This window comes from Hermetia illucens, chromosome 4, assembly GCF_905115235.1.
Source record: "Hermetia illucens chromosome 4, iHerIll2.2.curated.20191125, whole genome shotgun sequence".
Lineage (NCBI taxonomy): Eukaryota > Metazoa > Arthropoda > Insecta > Diptera > Stratiomyidae > Hermetia > Hermetia illucens.
In genome coordinates this window covers 9,736,743-9,756,974 of record NC_051852.1, presented here as the reverse complement: position 1 = coordinate 9,756,974, position 20,232 = coordinate 9,736,743, and the positions used below count along the sequence as shown (strand labels likewise).

At 42.9% G+C, this 20,232-nt stretch overlaps 1 protein-coding gene across 1 annotated transcript in view; it reads right to left on the bottom strand.

Annotated features, from left to right (window-relative positions):
• LOC119653497 (activating transcription factor 3) overlaps window positions 1-20,232 on the bottom strand; it is a 202,708-nt gene that overhangs the window by 37,717 nt on the left and 144,759 nt on the right. The window contains exons 2-3 of the mRNA XM_038058134.1: window positions 16,533-17,493; window positions 6,955-7,044 (exon numbers count right to left, since the gene is read on the bottom strand). Coding sequence (XP_037914062.1) covers window positions 6,955-7,044; window positions 16,533-16,742 — 300 coding nt within the window. The 5' untranslated portion in view covers window positions 16,743-17,493. The remainder of the gene's footprint in view (window positions 1-6,954; window positions 7,045-16,532; window positions 17,494-20,232) is intronic.

The following is a 20,232-nucleotide window of genomic DNA, read 5'->3' as shown; positions in this document are numbered from 1 at the left end:
CAAAATATGCACATTTTTAAAACTATAATCATCCTATGCCAAAAAAGAACAAAAAAACTGCTTTACATATTCTCTCTCATTTCTTATAATTTGAAAAAAGAATTGGTCAGAACTCAGGCAAAAAGAAAAAAGATTTTCATTAGCATATTGTCTGCAGATTGTTAGCATCTCTAGTATTAGCATCACAAGATTAAAATGCCATATGATTCTCATTTGGAATTTGTTTCAAATAGCACTCGTGTATTAGTGATATTTTTTTTCAATTTATATCTCACATATGCAAACATATACTCTTTTTACCATATGAATTAGAAAAAACTTTGGTATTTCCAAAAAATTTACATTTTCTTCTATGTATACATGAGTTTCAACGATACATTCCATATAAATCATCATTGGGCAGAGGAAAAAATTGAGAGAAAAAAGATCTAGGAGAACAGATTTCAAGTTGATTTAAGTTGATTTTTTATATTTCTATGGCAGATGTATGAGAAAGATATCATTCGAGATGATTGGTTTATGGTTGAAACCATTGAAAGTTTAGTCTTTATAGGAGGGGATAGTTTTTTACTATTTTTTTTTTAGTTGGTTTTTGTTGGTAGGGAATTTTGCGGAGGCTGTTGACAGGATGTTCAAATATTTAAAGACTTCCTTTATAAACTTTAAATCCTGATTTAGATATTGATTAATATTTCCTAATAAAATATGTTACTTTTATTTAAATTATTTTTTTTAGATAAAAAGTTAAAGTACTTTTTTAGCGCACTTTTGATAAATCAATTTGTATCTAACCATCTATTAGGAAATATTATAAATCAATTGTTAATAAGAAATTTATATTTTTAGTCAATTTGGGGCAACGAATGGCATTTTTTATCTTGAGAAATAGATGTGTATCCATTTTACTTTATTACTAGTTGACCTGACACCTAATTGGGCTCTTTTTCTTGCTTTGTTTTTTTTTTAAGTATTATAATTTTTTTAAGTATTATAAAGCCGCCTATGATAGCATAGCCAGGGTAAAACTGTACACGGCCATGAGAGAATTCGGTATCCCGACGAAATTAATAAGACTGACTAGGCTGACCCTGACCAATGTGCGAGGCCAGATAAAAGCAGCAGGATCACTCTCAAGACCATTCGACATCAACAACGGTCTACGACAAGGGGATGCGCTATCATGCGTCCTCTTTAACCTGGCCCTCGAGAAGGTGATCCGTGATGCTGAGGTGAATGCAAGAGGTACGATCCTCTTCAAGTCCACCCAACTACTGGCCTATGCTGACGATATCGACATCATGGGAAGAACCACCCGAGACGTCCAAACTGCCTTCATCCAGATCGAGCAGGCGGCGCGAGATCTTGGGCTGCACATCAATGAAGGCAAGACAAAATACATGGTGGCAACGTCAGCACCGAAGACGAATCAACCAACAACATCAAACCGCACTGGTCAAACACAAGCACGAACAAGAATAAGGATAGGGGAATACAACTTTGAGACCGTTGACAATTTCTCCTATCTAGGGTCGAAAATCACAACCGATAACAACTACGATGATGAAATCCGCGCACGGTTGTTGTCAGCCAACAGAGCCTACTTCAGCTTACAAAGACTGTTCCGCTCGAAACGTCTCACCATAGGGTCAAAGCTCTTACTGTACAAGACTATGATCTTGCCAGTCCTCATGTATTCCTCGGAAACTTGGGTTCTTAGCAAGAAAAATTGCGAACTCTTGGCCGCGTTCGAGAGAAGAATCCTCCGAAGAATTTTTGGCCCCCTACATGAGGATGGACGATTCCGTAGCCTACACAATGACGAAATCTATGAGCGATACCATGACCGTCCGGTTGTGGATAAAATCCGGCTCAATAGGTTACGGTGGGCGGGTCACTTAATCCGTATGGATGAAGATGATCCCACCCGGAAAGTCTATAAGGGCAATATCTATGGTAGGAAAAGAAGACGAGGCAGACCCTGCCTAAGATGGAGCGATGGCGTGGGCCAGGACGCCAGACAGCTTTTAGGGATATCGAATTGGTGGACCTCGGCGCAAAACCGGGATGTCTGGAGTTCCTTATTAAGGCAGGCCTAGACCGGATACCGGTTGTTGCGCCGTTGATGATGATGATTATAATTATGCAAATTAAAGCACCAAAAAAAAAACAAGTCGGGAAACCGGAAGCTCGGCGGCCCTGTATGAAAGGTTTTTGCTCAGACAACATGCTTCATATTACATTCTATACTACTACAAACTTTTATAACTCTAGGATAAACTTAAGGGGGGTTTTTACTCAATTTCCCCAAAAATTATCCCAATATACTATTATTAACTTAATTTGAGAAGAGTATTTTGAGGCCTGGACATCGGTTTTGATCAAGAGGTACTCCAGCAACAGCAAATAGATCCATTCAGGAGAAGCTCATCAATTTTACGATCTCCTCCAATACCAAAGCCGGCAAAAGAGAAAGCTCACGGGAGCTCAGCAATGGAAAAATGTGAAGGAGTCAGTAAAAGGAGTATCTGGCCAAGACTCATCGAGAACAGAGCCCTGACCCAGAAAAACTACCTTTTATGCAGCTTGGGACTAAAATAGTTGAGCTGTCCGAATTCATCAAGGACATGGTGGGAGCCATCAGGGTGCTTTACAATAGGGCGCAGGAACAAGTAAGAAAGCCTAAGGAAAAGCCGAACATCTCAACTCCAACAGTGTCATCGATCTTTCATCAAGTAAGAGAGTACGAGACAAAGAGGGGGGAGCTTTGAAGAACCAACAGGTCCAGAAAAGGAAAAAAGCGGTCTTCACCAGTCCAACAAACGAAACTAAAGTTCAGAAGGGCCCAAAGAACCCAAAGTAAGGATGTCGGCTAGCGAAACGAAACCGAAGGAAAATAAAAGCGCTGGTTGGACTAAGGTCGTGAACAAAAAAAGAAACAAGAAACCAAAGGTGCGAATTCGTCCGGAGGCAATTTTAATCTTCTGCAGAGGACATCTAACCTATGCGGAGATACTGAAGAAGGTGAAATCTGACCCCGATCTAAAGGACTAAGGCGAAAATGTCAGCAAAATCCGGAGGACTCAGAAAGGGGATCTCATGTTTGAGCTGAAAAAATTCAGCGTGGGGAAAACCGACGGCTTGCGTAACCAAGTTTTAAACTCACTTGGGGAGAATGTCGCGGTTTGTTCCCAAAAATATGAGGCCTATATCCAGTGCAAGGATCTCAGTGAGGTGACATACAGAGAAGAAATCTGCACTACCTTGAAGCAACAATTCAAGTTGGAGGAATTCAGCGAGAAATCTATCGTGAGCCTAAGAAAAGCTTATGGCGGTACTCAAGCGGCCGCAATACGACTGCCAGTGGAGTCAGCGTAGAAGTTATGGACCGTGGGGAAGGTTCGGATTGGATGGGTTGTCTCCTGATTAAGGGACCAGATCTTTAAAGAGGTGCTTTAAATACCTAATGTTTGGACACTTCGCGAAGGCATGCATGGAAAGGGTGGGGAGAACCAAGGAGTGCGGAAGAGACCCCAAATTTATTTTGTACGAAGAAAAAGAGGGACAGGATAACCGGCATATTGCCAGAAGTGTTAAATGTCCAGAATCTTGATAATCATGTTCTCGACGCAAGGAGACGAAGTCCAAAGGTGATTGCTGGTGATTTCAATGCTTGGTCCCTAGAGTGGGGTAGAGAATCAAATGCTAGGGGACGTAGTTTATTAGAAAATTTTGCGCAGATAGACATACTGTTGGCAAACGAAGGTGCTGTAAACTCCTTTCAGAAAGGGGGGGTTAGGTTCGATCGTAGACCTGACCTTTGTCAGCCCTATGCCGGCGCGTGGTATGTCCTGGTGCAACCTTCTTTGAGACATGTGTCGATCCACGGGGTAAAGAGCTATCATGCCCGAAACCGAAAAAGACTTGAGACAGCTCTGCAAAATCTTTGGATGAGCAGACCTTCATAAAGGTGTGGTTAGATCAACCTGATAAAGCAGGCGCCTCTATGGAAAGAGTCGTCCATCTGGCTCAATGCATCGGCAAAGCATGTGATGGGTCCATGCCTAGGAGGCGCTCATTACCCAGTAGAAGACCAAACTACTGGTGGAATGATGAAATGGCTGGCCTTTGATCAGCTTCCCGATCCAGAAGAGTGGCTCAGAGGGCGGTAGATAGAGTCGTTCAAGGGCAAAAAGAGTGCGCCTATAAGGCAGCCCGCAAAACCCTCAAGGTCGCCATCCAGCGAAGTAAGAGTAAATGCGTTAAGGAGCTCTGCTCAGAAGCGGACGTAAGCCCGTGGGAGAGTGCCCACAGAATCGTGATGGGATGATTCAGAGGCCGCTCATCTCCGCAGATCACGTCTCCCACCCTCATGCTGAAAATCATCCAGGGGTTATTCCCTCAGCATGAGGAGGGCACCGACACATTCCAACCATCTCTGAATGTGACGGAAATCCCACCAGTCACCAGAGATGAGCTGCTGGAAATCTGCGGTAGAATAGGAGACAATAAAGCGCCGAGCCTGGACGGAGTACCGAATAAGGCCCTTAAGCTTGCCGTGAAATCCTGGCCGAACATGTTCGCTAAGTTGTTCAAAGGGCGCATGTCTGAGGCAATATTTTCAGCGGCATGGAAGTGGTGGAAGTTGATACTTCTGCCTAAGCCTGGTAAACTTCCAGGTGAACAATCCTCATACCGACCCATATGTGTTTTGGACACTGTGAGGAAAGTGTTAGAGCGGGTAATCTATAATAGATTACTCCCGGTTGTTGAGAGCCAAGGCGGCCTTTCAGATCGGCAGTATGGGTTCCGTAAAGCCAGATTAACTATTGATGCCATCAAATTGGTTACTGGCCTGGACGTGAAAAATGCATTCATTTGGCCAATTTTAATCTTATATGCAAACCCTTAGTGGTATGGTGGAGGTATTCCCGCCTATCGTCGATAGTTATTTAACTGAAAGGAGGCTCTGGTATGACACTGATGGCGCATCCCAGGATTACGTTGTTTCCGCGGGTGTCCGCGGGGCTTCGTATTGGGCCCACTAATGTGGAACATCATGTATAATGATGTACTTAATCTTCCCCTTCTGAGGGAAACCACAGTGGTGGGTTACGCCGAGGACAAAGCGCTGGTTGTTGCCGCAAAGCATCTCAAAGATGCTGAGTTATATTCAGGCGAGACAATCAATGTTGTTAAAAATCGACTAGAAAGCTCTAGTCTGATGCTTGTGGAGGAAAAAACTGAAGTTGTCCTCAGCACCAAGGGCCGGAAGACAAATTAGGCCCGTATCAGAATCGGGAATCATTTCATCTCTTCCAAGCCGACCATCAAATACTTGGGGGTGGTGATAGACAGGAAGTTCAGCTATAAGCAACACGTGCAGTATATTTCCGGCAAATTATCAACTGCTAGTATGGCCCTGGCAAGGATGATGTCGAACCTGGGCGGGCCACGGCATACCTCTAGGTTGCTTATAGCCCTACCTTGCGGATGTCAGTTAACACTAACAAACTGAGTGCAGCCCACAGGAGAACAGCCCTGAGGGTATGCTCTGCCTTCAGGATTGCTCAGATGATGCAGCATTCGTCATCTATCTCTGGAATGATGTCGATTGACATTTTCCCTCACCGCAGACCAACAAGGCTGGGATGGAGAGATCCATAAATAGATAGCAAGAGCGGTCAACTCCATGATCGCATCTGTGCAAACCAAACTGCGAAAAGCAGAGGAGAGGAGAAAGGTGCGGTCACGTACGCCGCGTATAGAAGAAAGGTGGCTATGCTAGAGTGAGTTGACTCCGCCCCGTGATGTAATACCTTATGGTGGTTCCAGGGCCAGGGTGGGAGTCGGGGGTAGTTTTGGTGGGTAAAAATCCCACACGCTGGTGTGTCCAGACCAGTGTCTTTAGAAAATTTCCACCTCCTCAAAAAACAAAAAAAAAAGACTGACAGACGGACAGACAGACAGACAGACATTGAACCTATTTTAATAAGGTTTTGTTTTCAAAAGAAAAAGAAAAAAACTGTCATAATTTTTTAACATTTTCAAACATTACAAAAGTATTTTTTTTGTTCATTTTGACTGGTTCAAATCTTTTTTGACATTTTGCCCAATAAAATAAAATTATCTAACAAAATGCAAGTAAAATAAGGCACCATGGATTCACGACATCCCACACAATTACTCAGGTGCATTTTAAAATCAGATACCCGCATAAATATTTATCCCTCAACACTTGCCACATTCCATATAAAATTCATTTATTTTCTCCGCAAATATCTTTGCGTAAATCTATTTTATTTCAAACCTAAAAAGATAACTTCAAACCTCATAAAATTCACCCGCAAACTAATGAATATTTCAAATCACGTACAAATGCGAAATATTATTATTTTTTTTTTTATATTTTTTTAATTTCAAAAGGGAATTTCACCAAACAATCGTGACTCGTAAAGAAATTTTTTTTCGCCAACCTTAAATATGAGTGCTTCCACTGAAACTTTCCATAAACCACAAAAACAGATTTTTTCAAAATTATTCTTTTTTTTTTAATGAGGTATTTTTTCATACTCGTCTTGTACGCCGGTTACAAAATCACAAGATATGAATCAGCAAAAGGGGATTGTTTGTAAGTAAAATAAATATGAAAGATACAAGAATTGTCACTATTTTCTTATTTTACTAAAAACAGTTAATTTTTTATCTTTTTTTTCTATATTTTTGTTTTATTATTCGGTGGTAGATAAACTGTTGGAAAGGTGTAAATAGAATAAATTTGCAACCATCGTTGACAAGCTAAAGCTCAAAGATACAGTGAAAAGATTCAGTCAACTAAGTGTGAGAGTATTTTATATATATATCTTTATATTTATCTAGTTAGATATATGACTATGTATTCGTGTGAGCGAAATGTTAGTATAACTAATAAAAATTATTGCTTTTGTTAATATTTACCTGTTGTACGCTCGGTGTTGAATTTGAACCGGCTGGTGAGTCAAGCGGTGACCCCGAACAGCTGGAATGGTTACTATCTTGTGATATCATCTATAAAGTGAAAAGAGAAAAGGATTTTAGTATCGCTGAGTAATTTATGGTTTTACTGGTCAAAATTGGAATGTTATATTCATGGGAATCGATGTAATGGGATTTAGAGTGCCATTCGAATGAGGTGAGACTATGAAGAGGTTTAAAGATTTATCTAAAATGGAGGTTGTCTACCATAAACAATAGTTACGTTATTTCTGCTCCTAGTTGCACAAAACTCAGTGCCCTTAGCCCGCACGAGGGGGAACAAACAATCGTCAAAAAAGGCTAGGGGAAAACAGCAAGAATAATTCCGCGAAGTAGTAACTAAACGAACCAGTGTCGAAAAAAGGGGAAAACCCAGCAATAATAACCTAAGTTGAATAGCGACCGCAGTGGCTTCACTGTTAGCAGATTTAAAGTCGACTACGACGGCAACATCAGCGCCAAAGAAAAAGAGAAAGGCAAACCAAACTCAGAGGCCATTCTCATCAAGCCAAACGAAGGGAGATCTTCTGCGGAAGTTCTTCGAGAAGCCCGTAACAACCCCAAACCAGAAGATGCTGGGGTAGATGTTTAATATATCCGGCGGACTCGAACCGGGGATAGAATCTGTCAAGCGATAAGAAGAGTATGTTTTGCGAGACAGTCCGGAGCATTCTACGCATGAAGGCAGTGATTTCTAGCCTAGAACCAGTGTGCACCCTTGAAATAAGGGATCTGGATTGTCTAACTAACACGGAAGGCGTGGTGGAAGCGATAAAAAGGGATTCCCTAGATATAGGCAACCTTCAGTTCGGAGCTGCGTCTAGCCATTGTCACTGAAAAGACAGTGAGACAACTTCTCCTATGTGGAAAAATAAAGATTGGGTGGATTATTTGAAGAATAAAGCGAAGGCCAGTTCCAACCCGCTAGGCATACGAACATATAGCGGTTTAGGGAATATTTCCCCAATAAATTGAGATGAATATTGTCCTCTCTTTATTTGGGTGAAGGCTCGCGAAGCGTCGCTATATCATTCATAAACAGTTGCCATTTCCTTCAAAATATTGGGACTCTGAAAAAGTAAAATCAATATATCACCAAATTATTAAGTCACATTTTTCCTCCAGCTTCAGGATGGCTGTCAGCTGATTCCATTACCGCTCAATGTGGCGGCAGAAGCGAACTCCCGAAAATGACATTCGGGGTTCGCGCCTCCGATGTACCGCCACATCCCTCCACCCCCAGAAAACCGACCACGTGATTCCGCATCCCGTAAGTGAATCTGACAGTTTGTGGGCGCTTTTTTGAAACAACCGCCGGATCATCGAACGTTTTCAGCCTAGGAGACCCACTTGGACCTGCCTCAAACGTCGAGCATGAACGAGTGCTCGCCTCGCTTCAGAATTCTAAAGGGGCCCTCGTGTGGTAGTTGCAGCGGCCTCCGAGGAGCGTTCACCCTAATGAGGACCTGTGAACACGCCTCGAGGGCCCTGGTGGTCTTGACCTTGTTGACCGTTGTCACGTGTCGGGAAGGTGGGGACGGTCGCAGCTTGGAAACGACGTCTCTGAACAGACGCAGCCTGCTAGAGTCGCTTAACCTCTGTTCAGATGTCTAGCGGGAAGGCCCAAATTCTCTGGTTGGCCGTGAACTTCTCCCGGTGGGCTGTACGGAGGCCGAGGAGAACGAAAAGCAAGGATCAACACCACTCAAGGCTGTCCACAGGGTGGAGTACTATCGCCGCTGATGTGGAGTATGTTAGTGGATGAACTCCTGGACGTGTTAACTAATACTGGAATACAAGTCCAGGGCTACGCGGACGACATTGTTCTAATCTGTAGGGGCAAATATGAAGATACCCTATGTGATAGAATCCAAACTGGATTAAGGGTTACTAGTGCCTGGTGCAGGAAGGTGGGACTGCGGATCAACCCAACCAAAACCACCATAGTACCATTCACTAGGAGGCGTAAGCTGGATCACCTGAAAGCCATAACATTACATGATATGGAGGTGAAACGAGAAACAGAGGTCAAATATTTGGGAATCACGCTAGACCAAAAAATTACTCTGGAAGACACATGTCGGAAACACTTGTCGAAAAGCCACGAGGGCTCTGATGACTTGCAGATCCATAGCAGGAAAAAAATGGGGTTGCAGCCCGAAGATACTACTTTGGATATATACTGCAATAATAAGGCCAATGATTACCTATGGAGCGGTAATCTGGGCAGAAAGAACCCAACTCAGCACACAAGCCAGGGAATTACATAAGCTCCAAAGGCTGGCTTGTGTGTGTATCAGTGGGGCAATGAGGACATGCCCAACGGCATCCCTGGAGGTCCTTCTGGGATTAACCCCTCTCCATCTGCACATACAGATGCAGGCAAGGAGATCAAAATTCAGGATGGCCGGGAATATGAGTGAGGCGGGGAGCTGCCAAAATCGAAGGAAGATTGATATCCTTTCTAGGCGGTATCCCGAATTACTGATACCGAGCGACAACATGACAACGAGGTTTCACTTCGATAAGAAGTTTGAAACACGTTGGAGTAACAAGGCAAACTGGGAGAGCGTGGCTGCGACATACGGCTTAAAGCAGCAATTGATTACTTGCCTCCTTTAATCTGCAAAGGAACTACAGGGGGCAGAACATAGCTATTCTCACCGATAGCCAAGCAGCGAACAAGGCACTTAGGTCCAACCAGGTAAACTGGTATAGGAATGCCTTGAGAGACTGAATACACTCGGCTCGTTCAACAAGGTCTGGATACTTTGGGTTCCAGGCCATGCTGGGTTGGAAGGCAATGAGGAAGCGGATGAACTAGCCAAGAAGGGAGCAGGGACGCCTTTGCACGGGCCAGAACCCTTCTGTGGAATCGGAAACGGTTTCATGGCTATGAATCTAAGAAACGAAGAGAAACGGTTGAGGGAACTATATTGGGCGGGCCTACCAGGGATGGAGCAGTCCAGGGTGCTTATTGGAGGATACGAACCCATGCATACAAAGGATTGCTTAAACCTCACCAAAAAGAACCTCCGAATAGTGGGAATTCTCACTGATCATTGTCGGCTGAACTATCACCTAGGGAAGCTAGGGATATCTACGGAAACTGCCTGCAGGTTCTGTGAGGAGGAGGGCGAAACCTCTATGCACGTCCTGGGACAGTGTCTGGCACTTGTACAAAGTAGGTCGATACATCTCGGAGAACACTTAATACCAGATGCAAAGCTGAAACTTCTGGAAGTGGGGAACATAATAAAGTTCCTAACGGTTACAGGCCTGCTTGAGATACTGTGATCAACAGGCACACTATAACTAGTAAAAGGGGCACAATAGTTCTTCAAGGACGCGGTGCGACTTTCCCTTAACAGAATAATAATAATAAGGATCGCGACCACGACGGATCGTCGCGAGCCATTAAGGCGGCCTTCAGTGTCCGGTGCCAGCGTTTCAGAATACCATTGGACAGTGGATGGTATACAATAGTCCTATACCGCTTGAAGCCAAGAAGCTTGCCTAACTCCGCGAAAAGAGTAGGTTCGAATTGCATTCCCTGGTCCGTGATGATTGCGGATGGGACACTAAAGCGTAGGATCCGCTGTCGACAGAGGGTCTCGGCAAATGATTCCGCCCTAATGTCAGCCAGAGGTATTGCTACAGGCGACTGTCGATGATTGTGAGGCAATATTTGTATCCGTACGAGTCTCGCAAAAGGCCGGTGATGTCGAGATGGGTGGTGCGGAAGCGATTAGTCGACCTAGGGAATACGTCTACTTCCTTTCGTACGTGCTTTTTGACTTTGGGTTCTGGCACGCGATGCATTGTCTGGCTCAAGAATTTATGTCCTTGTTCATGGAAGCCCAGAAGTATTTTCCAGTGACTGAACGGGTGGTCGTCCTGATACCCTGCGAAAATCGGCCGGAATGAATGGCCTAGCTCCCTTATTTGAGGTCTCGCAGAGTAAATAAGAGTTTGAGCCAAAAATAGGAAACTCCTTGAACTTGTATTTGCAGTTTGCCCTCAGGTTCTGAAGGTCTTCGTCGTCTTTCTGGCGCCTCGGAGATTGCAGCATAATCAACGGGGGCGGGGACTGTGAGATTCGAGACAAAGCGTCTGCAACAACATTGTCTTTTCCAGACACGTGTTGGATATCAGAAGTAAACTGGCTGATATAACTCAAGTGCCGAAGTTGGCGAGGGGACAGTTTGTCGGGCTTTTGTCTAAGCGCGAAAGTAAGTGGCTTGTTGTCCGTGAACACAGTGAACGGCCTGTTCTCCAGGGAAAATCGGAAGTATTTTATAGCGAGGTACGCGACGAGTAACTCACTATCGTAGGCACTGTAGTTATGTTGAGCTGGGTTGAGTTGTATCGAAAAGAAACTGAAAGGTTGCCAGGTTCACCGGTTCGTGAAGAGCGGTGGATATCACTGTATCTGAGCCATCGACGAACACAGCTAGGGATGCATCTGGCTGAGCAATGTGGCATCAACAAGCTGTTGCCTGGACGCAGACCACGCAACCTCGCGGGAGTCTTTGATTTTGTGCTCAGAGAAGTAGGTGTTAAAGATCGCTTGGTGATGAACGGCCTTGGGTAAGAAACGACGATAGAAGTTTAACATGCCCATGAACCTTTGCAGATCCTTCACCGTGGTTGGTAGGGGAAAGCTCTTAACCGCCTCAACCCTGTCTGGGTCAGGTTGGATACCGTCAGGGGTTAATAAATGGTCGAAAAATTTTACCTGCTTCTGTGGGAATCTGCATTTTTCAACATTTAGGACGAGTCCGGCCTCAAGGAAATGTTGAAAAATGCACTGGAGATAGTCTAAGTTCTCAAATTCGGACGAAGAAGCGACCAAAACCTCCATATAAACGAGACAAAAGTTCTAGTTTCGCAGGACAGAGTGGATGAACCTCTGGAAAGTCTGCGCAGTGTTGCAGAAGTTGAGAGTCATCCTGGTGAACTCGAAGAGTCGGAAAGGTGTGCAGATAACCGTTTTCCGAATGTTTCCAGAAGCGACGGGGATTTGATGATACCCCTTGGCTAGATTCAAAGTCGTAAAAATACGGTAGTACATAAGTGAGTGCGCAAAATCATGGATAAGTGGAATGCGGTATCGGTCGAGAATTGCCAGAGGATTCACACCCCTGTAATCTCCTCATGGCCGCCATTCGTTAGGCTTAGGGACTAAATGAAGTTTAGAGGACCAACAGCTATTGGAAGGTCTTTAGGTACCTTGTTTTATCTAATCTTTAAACTCTTTCTGCGCAACAGTTAGCTTCTGGGGTTACAGTGGACACATATTTGAAAAAATTGGGCAGCCGGTAGTGTTGATGTGGTGCTCCATATCGTGCTTAACCGGCTGTAGTAATGTTGCGGTACTTCCTGAGGAGTGCACGAATGCGGTGATTGGCAATGTCGTTGAAAATAATAAAGATAGTGCCGTTTTTGCAAGTGGTTCATGGTCTGTAAAGAAGTTGCGAGGTCTATCAAGGCCTTGTTCTGCAGGTCCACCAACTGCCAAGTAGTGACATAGGAAGTCTGTGCCTAAAATGGGGGTGCTAATGCCCGTTAGAACGAATCGTTACATTGGAATATCAGTCGTATTGGCTAAGGCTGCCTTCAAAAACTGGCAACATGTTCCTCACAATGGCAGGTGGCAGAGCCTAAGTGCTGCTAGAAACACCAAACTTTTCTTGTCAGAACCAAATGTGGATACCGCAAAGTTCATCCTGTCGAAAAGCAGAAAGAATTACAAGAGCATTGTAGGAATTCTGACAGGTCATAATTCTTGTAATGAGGGAGCGGAATGCACGGAGCATTTTCTAAGTGAATGCTCCGCCTATGAACGCATTAGACATTAGATCTTTGGCGCCGATGCTCTCCAGTTGCAACGGGTAGCATCACATCTACCAACAGAAATCCTGTGATACATTAACGAATCCGGGATATTTCGTTAGGCGGAGGAGTTGAGAGGCTCCAGTTTCTTCCTCTTTCTTTGGTTAATTCGGGCTGGATTGAGAGCAGAGCACTTTAGTAACAATGGATACACTTGGCCACATAGTTCGGCCAATTAAGAATAACCCCCTGGAGAGGCTATCATCATCATCAACGGCGCAACAACCGGTATCCGCTCTAGGCCTGCCTTAATAAAGAACTCAAGACATCCCGGTTTTGCGGCGAAGTCCACCAATTAGATATCCCTAAAAGCTGTCTGGCGTCCTGACCTACGCCGTCGCTCCATCTCAGACAGGGTCTGCCTCGTCTTCTTATTCTACCATAGATATTGCCCTTATAGATTTTCCGGGCTGGATCATCCTCATCCATACGGATTAAGTGACCTGCCCACCGTAACCTATTGAGCCGGATTCTATTCACAAACTGACGGTCATGGTATCGCTCATAAATTTCGCCGTTATATAGGCTACGGAATCGTCGAGGCGAGTGGTACTCGGTGGATCTTAAGTGCTCCTACCTTAATCTATTAAAGATTCGATTAAAATTTCTCTTCTTCTCTTAAATAGAAGAAGGTCCTTATCGTCATTGAGGTTTGACGTAGCAGAAAACCAGCTTCAATGATATTCGAACTAGTTTGTTGGCCATGGGATTCAAGTGGAGTGTGGAAGTATCAAAGTGGTAAGGGAAAATAGTAAGAAATCGGAAGGCCAGGGTATATTTGTATGTTTGTACCTTGTTCCTCAAAGAAACCTTGTGTCGTAGTTTCAGAGATTAGGTAGCGATATCCTGGTTATCTATATCCAGCGACTGTAAGTGACTTAGTATTTGGAAGCTGGCTACTGTAGCGTTTACATTTATAAGCGTGCAAGGAAGAGTGACACTGGGTTGAGCGGCAGATCCATTTAGAACGAGCCCCGTCGGTACCCATCTTAACGGGTAACAACCCTCTCCATTCAAGGTACTTTTTAGAGGACGAAACGGTGATGGAAGGAATTTGGAAAGGCATCATTACAAAATCAAAGCTCTCAAGCCATACGGGGTGAAATGGCCAAGGAGCCTCTCTTGGAAATAAAGTTATGAAGCTTTGGTAGTTTGCTGAGGACAGGGAGAACATTCACTAAAATATATGGTTGAAGCTAAGCCAGCCGATTCTTAGCCGCACTTAAAGTCTGGCCTGCTGAACTCTATCTAGGAGGACACATATTTATATCATCAGTCCCTCGGCGGAGGCAGTATTCACACTGGTAATGACAAGGACGGTGACAATAGGTCGAGTTATGCATCGAATTATGGACCAGGTAGCATTTGCAAACTTAAAATAATTATAAGCTACGCAGAGTGAGGGAGTTTGTGTGCCATCGTCATATTGCCCGAAGTCCTAGATGTCCAGAATATTGCACGACCCTCACCGCAACTTGAAAATGGAGCGGATTCAGGCAATCTCGATTATTGAGAGATGGTCCAGATCATTCCGGAGAGAATCGATGCGTCCATAATTTCTGAGCAATACTTAAGTGGCAATGTTTTGCGAGAAATCAAAGGAGCCGCACAGTCTTGTGGGCGGGCCAAGAAAAAACTTTCCAAGAAGTTATGCAGCACTTTGCGAGGAGAAGGAGTTCATTTCTACAGTTGCTATGCTCCTAGTGCAGCACTCACTAAATATGAGTAGATGCTTAGGATTTCAGTTATGTTCTCGAGAGATTATGGTTCAGAAATCATAGCTAATGGGGCAGACAATCAAAGATTGTCAGGGGGCTTGTTTGGAACTCAAGCTTGTCTGTAATTCAAACACTTTCGGGGCAAGATTAGTGGTACGTTTGGTACATTTGGTACGTTAGTAGCCTCTAACTACAGCCCCCTCCCTCCAAGATTTTTTTTATGAAAAGAGGGGCAATTATTTGAGTCTTCGCAACCAACAAACAATTGTCACAGAGGGTCTGTCAAAATTACTCGGTAGGATACAAAAGCGTGCGTTGCTACCATATTTAGAAGGCTAGTGCTACCTAAATAATCCCAACTTGCGGTTCCGAAGAGGACCTGTTTCTGGCAAGTGACAGGCCTTCCTGTAAAACAACCAGAGAGAGACCATCCAGGAGAGTAAATTAAAATTTTTGCAGTAGTTGTGTGATGATACCTAGACGATTCCTGGACCACTAGAGTTGTAATGAAAGCGCTGCCAGACGAAGATTATCATTGTTATCTTGTTTGCAATCTCAAATAATATAATCTGTCTTTAGCCATTACTGAGATTATATTGAAATACTGACATAACAAGCCTTCCACACTGATGGCTCAAAAACAGAACAGGGCTCTGGAGCCGAACTCTACCTCTCGAATAAAAAGGGGAAGTAGGCTTTTCCTTTGGGACAATATGCAACGGTTTTTCAAGACGAAGTATACGCGATCCTAAGGGCAGTAAACTGGGGTATGGGGGTATCCTAAGGGCACTAAATCGGGGTATTGACCACAGGTTAAAGGGTAGGCCCATCGTAATCTGCAGTGATAGCCAGACTGCGTTGAGTAGTTTTTTGATCACCGCAAAAATCGTTCAGGAATGCAGAAACCATTTGAATGCTATCTCTAGATTCAATACGGAACTACCCTGGGTATCTGGTCACTGCGGTATAGAGTGGAATGAAATCTCGGATACTTGAGCAAAAGAGAGTTCAATCTCCCCCATGCCAGGACCGGAACCAACAATTGGAGTTGGATTGGGTAAGGCTGTCTTCAAAAACTGGCAACAAGTTTCTCACAATGGCAGGTGGCAGAGCCTAAGCGCTGCTAGAAACACCAAACTTTTCCTGTCAGAACCAAACGTTGATACCGCAAAGTTCATCCTGTCGAAAAGTCGGAAACATTGCAAGAGCATTGTAGGAATTCTGACATAATTCCTGTAATGAGGGAGCGGAATGAAGTGAATGCTCCGCCTATGGACGCATTAGACATCAGATCTTTGGCGCCGATGTTCTCCAGTTGCAACGGGAATCATCACGAATTAACGAATCCGGGATATTTCTTTAGGCGGAGGAGTTGAGAGGCTCCAGTTTCTTCCCCTTTCTTTGGTTAATTCGGGCTGGATTGAGAGCAGAGCACTTTAGTAACAATGGATACACTTGGCCACATAGTTCGGCCAATTAAGAATAACCCCCTGGAGAGGCTATGGGACGAATAAAGGCAAAAGTTCTTCAAAGTTCCTTATTAGGAACTGTACCACAGAGTGCTCAGTCTTCGTATATCGGAGGAAGCAATAGTGATCGGGCATGGTGTTTGCAGTCAAGTTATTTGTGAAAATATGGTTAGGAGTGGTCAAACTTGACTAATGACCACGAGGCCGTTTCGAAATCGATAAATAAGGACATAGGAATGATTGAGGTTGAGTTGGATTATCCCCAGGAGAGAAGGCGGCAAGGACTGGCTCATGTTTACCAAGGATGATGGTTAACATCGGAGGAATTACCATAGGTTTATGTTTCAAAGGAAAGAGTACTCCAAAAGCACCATTCCAATACTATGAGCCTTATCTTCAAACTGACAGAAAAAATGTATGAGGAAGTATTAACACTAACCTGATGATTGCCATTTTGTGATATTGTTGTTGCATTTGTTTGTTGTTGAAGTTGCTGTTGGGCCGTTGTTGCTGGGGTAAATGTATAATTATCCAATGGATTTGTCATTGCCATTAATGAATTTAATATTTCTGGTGTTTTTGGTGTTGTACATAGACTACTACCGTCAATGCCGAGCAGTGAAGTTGTTGGAATATTTAAGTTGAACATTTTGCTTGTTTTATTATATTTCAATTTTAGAAAAAGAAAATTGAAGGAAACTCGAGTTACGTTTTGTGTTTGTTTTTTTTTTTTATATAATTTATCAAAGCACTTGGTTGTTTTAAATTCCAAAAAAGGACTCCGTTTTGTTTTTATATATTTTCCGTTTAAATTTTAAAATCACAGTTGAATTTTTATTTTAATATTTATCTTATATTTTATTATATCGGTATATATTTATAAATTATATATATTTCGTGTCAACACTTTCAATTTCTTTTAAAAAGATACTTGGGCTGCCAAAAATATGTATATGTATATATGTATGACTCTCAATATGCACTTATAAAAGTTTTTGTGTTTTTTAAACTCTTATTTAATATATAGGCGTGTATCGGTTATATTTATAATATTTATAACAAAACAAAATATTATTCATATATAGATCTTTAACAAATAAAAAAATAATAAAAAAATTGTCAATTTCCTTTTCTTATAACAATAACAAATTCTTTGGAAATTGTTGTATATATTTATACGGTTTTCGTCGCTTTTTAGTCTTTCTAAATTCACGTATTCTATGGTAATTTCTTCTTTTCTTTTTCTTCGTTTTAGTGTTCTTATTATTATCAATTTTAAGAAGCACAATTGATTTAGACACTCTTTTATTGAATTCAATGTTTTTTATTACACCAAGTTTGACACGTTTCCATTATTCCAGAATAATATATCGTGATGTGAATGATTATAGATGTCCCGTCTGCAAATAAAAGTAAAAAGAATATTAGTTAAAATTAACAATTAGCTAAAAGCAATATATAATTAAATAAAATAAAAATATATAAAATATAATTTAGAATATTTATTCAGTACTTCTAAGAAGTCTTCCAAGAAATATTAGAAAATGAATTTGATATTATCTAGCACCTTAAATTTGTGTTTCATATATTTACACATTCTTGCTAATTATTCATTAGCAATTTCAGCTTGTGTTAATTATAAAGTGTTTTTTTTGCCAATCGTGGACCTTGCCAAAAACTGATGTTATTAGTAAAGTATAAACCACCTGTGCAAATTTACTTGAATGAGAAGTGAAAATTCAGTTTCCTCCTCCAATTTTTCAATCAACTTCCATTAAAACACTTCAAAGTCTCCAGTACCAATTATCAGGAAACCTTCAATTTTTCTAATTTTTCTCGTTTCTCTCCCTACAGTTTTAGTAACATATACCACATACGCAAATAGACCTTTAACATGTACCCATTGTGTAACCACAAGATCCGGTTAGTTTACTGACAATTTTATATAAATTTAAAAAAGTATCTTTTTATACTCAATTAGATTTTTTTCAATGAATAGAAATTTTGTGTGACAATGATGGATTAGTAGATTTTGTCCGTGATTGGCGGATTGTCAACAATTTAATCTATGTGTTTTCTTTAAAGTAGGTGAAAAGTGTTACTGGAATGCCAGATAATTCAAGGTGGTTTTCATTAAAAAATGGTGTCGTCGTTTGGTGTGTAAACAGTTAAAATTGCCAAGTTACATTCCCGTTTATTATCGCTTAGTTACACAACATACATTTTGATTGATTTAATAATGTGAATTGAATTTGAAAATGTGATTTAAAATAATTTATTTTATTTTTTTAATACTAAAGGTTTCATGCGATGTCAACCATTTTTAGGAAAATTCCAGAATGAATTTTAAAATGAGAAAATGTCTATTGTGGGAACACGACAGCGATCGCCACGACCTCTAAGAGCGAGGGAAGTCATGCCGATCCATACAAGGGATTATTTCAGACAGAAGACACATGGACTCTTGTCATATCTATCATGTCGCATTTCCGAAGCCGTCGGTGAATAAAGGTGTCCAAATCAAGCGCCAGTGTTTAAATTTGATGGGAATCCAAGTATCCATAGTGATGACCCCAATAGTTCGCGACAACCAGCAGCAGCGTATCTCGACAGCCATTTCCGGGTATCGATTCACGTTTTTCGATACCGCAAACCTCCCTTCGACTATCATCACAAAACGCAAGCTACGATTTTTTGAATTTCTGAGCATCATGCCTGTCGATCCACATTCACCCGCGCCCATACGCGAGGCCGGCGCCAGTGCAACATCGCAGTCCCAATCGGTGGCCATATTGAAAACGCCTATCACATTAATTTCTCTCATCTCATCTCTGATCTCAGAGGTCGTTAGCGACCTTTAACGGGTCGCTTACGATACGGGGTGTGACGTCCCCGAGGTGCACGAGTAAGTATAATAGTTCTGACCACCTACCTGGCAGTATACCTGCGTCCTAGATAGTAGCCTCGAGAAAGCTTTTCGGTGAAGAGCGAATGGCGAATGACCGGTACACTCGGGACGTTGACGGGGTGATGTGAGCGTAACTCTGCCAAGGTGGAAGTTATGATGTGTGTCACGTGCCAGCCCCTTCGGGACCCTGGTTGGGTGATGTGCATTGAACCGGTGTTACTAGACCGCGTTGCCCAGAGCGAGCACTGATTCGTCCGTGAATTTCGGGATCAGCTAAGCGCAGGTCAGGTCTCAGGAAACTGGGGTAGAAACTGTGTCCCAGAGGGTATGCCCGTTCCTGACTATTGCGACCAATCGAGCCGCACATGATGCGCTGGTTAGTTTTTCATGGAGAATAAACATTCATTAATAAAAAAAATCGACGAAACAACAGGGAAGGAGGAAAGCTGAGTGCGTTTGGGAGCAGGACAAAAATGCTTCGTTCACCGCAGCGATCAGTGAAAGAGGCAGCGAGGGCTAATATACCCGATGTGACCCCGGGGCGCCCAAATAAAGAGGAAGCCTCATTAAATGGCGCGACTGACCGTGCGGAGATGGCAACTACAATACCTTGTAGTGCCCCTGTTCCCGAAGAAAGTTCAGTCAGAATCGCTAGTCCTGAGCAGATGGATTCGGACACAAATCGAATGGAAGTGCAGTCGACTATCCTAGCTAGAGCCGAAGACGAAAGTGTCATCAGGAAATGCGCAGCAGTGGTGAAGCGTATGCGGTCGGCAACGTTCCTTCAGAGGAACGTCAGTAAAGGCGTTAAAAACGGGCTGATGGAACTGGAGGAACTATTCGACCGCATTTCTTTCTGTAGGCGAGCGTGGAGAGCAGCGGAAGATGATTGAAGAGCAGCTGAATTCCCCGCTGAGAACGTTGCTTGCGTCAAACGGACCGCGGATAGCCCACCGCAAAGCGAACTAGGGAAAAAGCGGAAAGAGGACGACCTGCCTGAAGGAGACTTTATCGAAGTAGTTTTCAGGGCCCAAAAAAAGAAGGCGAAGAAGTAAAAAAAGAAACAACTGACTCCCCCGTCAGAGACACGCCTGTCCAAAGACAAGGAGGCTGGCAACCAAAAGACAAGAGTAGAAAAGACGAGGAAACGGAGAAGGACTAGACCGTCGGCTCTGCTCATTAAGCCGACGAAAGGCAACACATTTGCGGAAGTCCTTAGTGAAATCCGTTA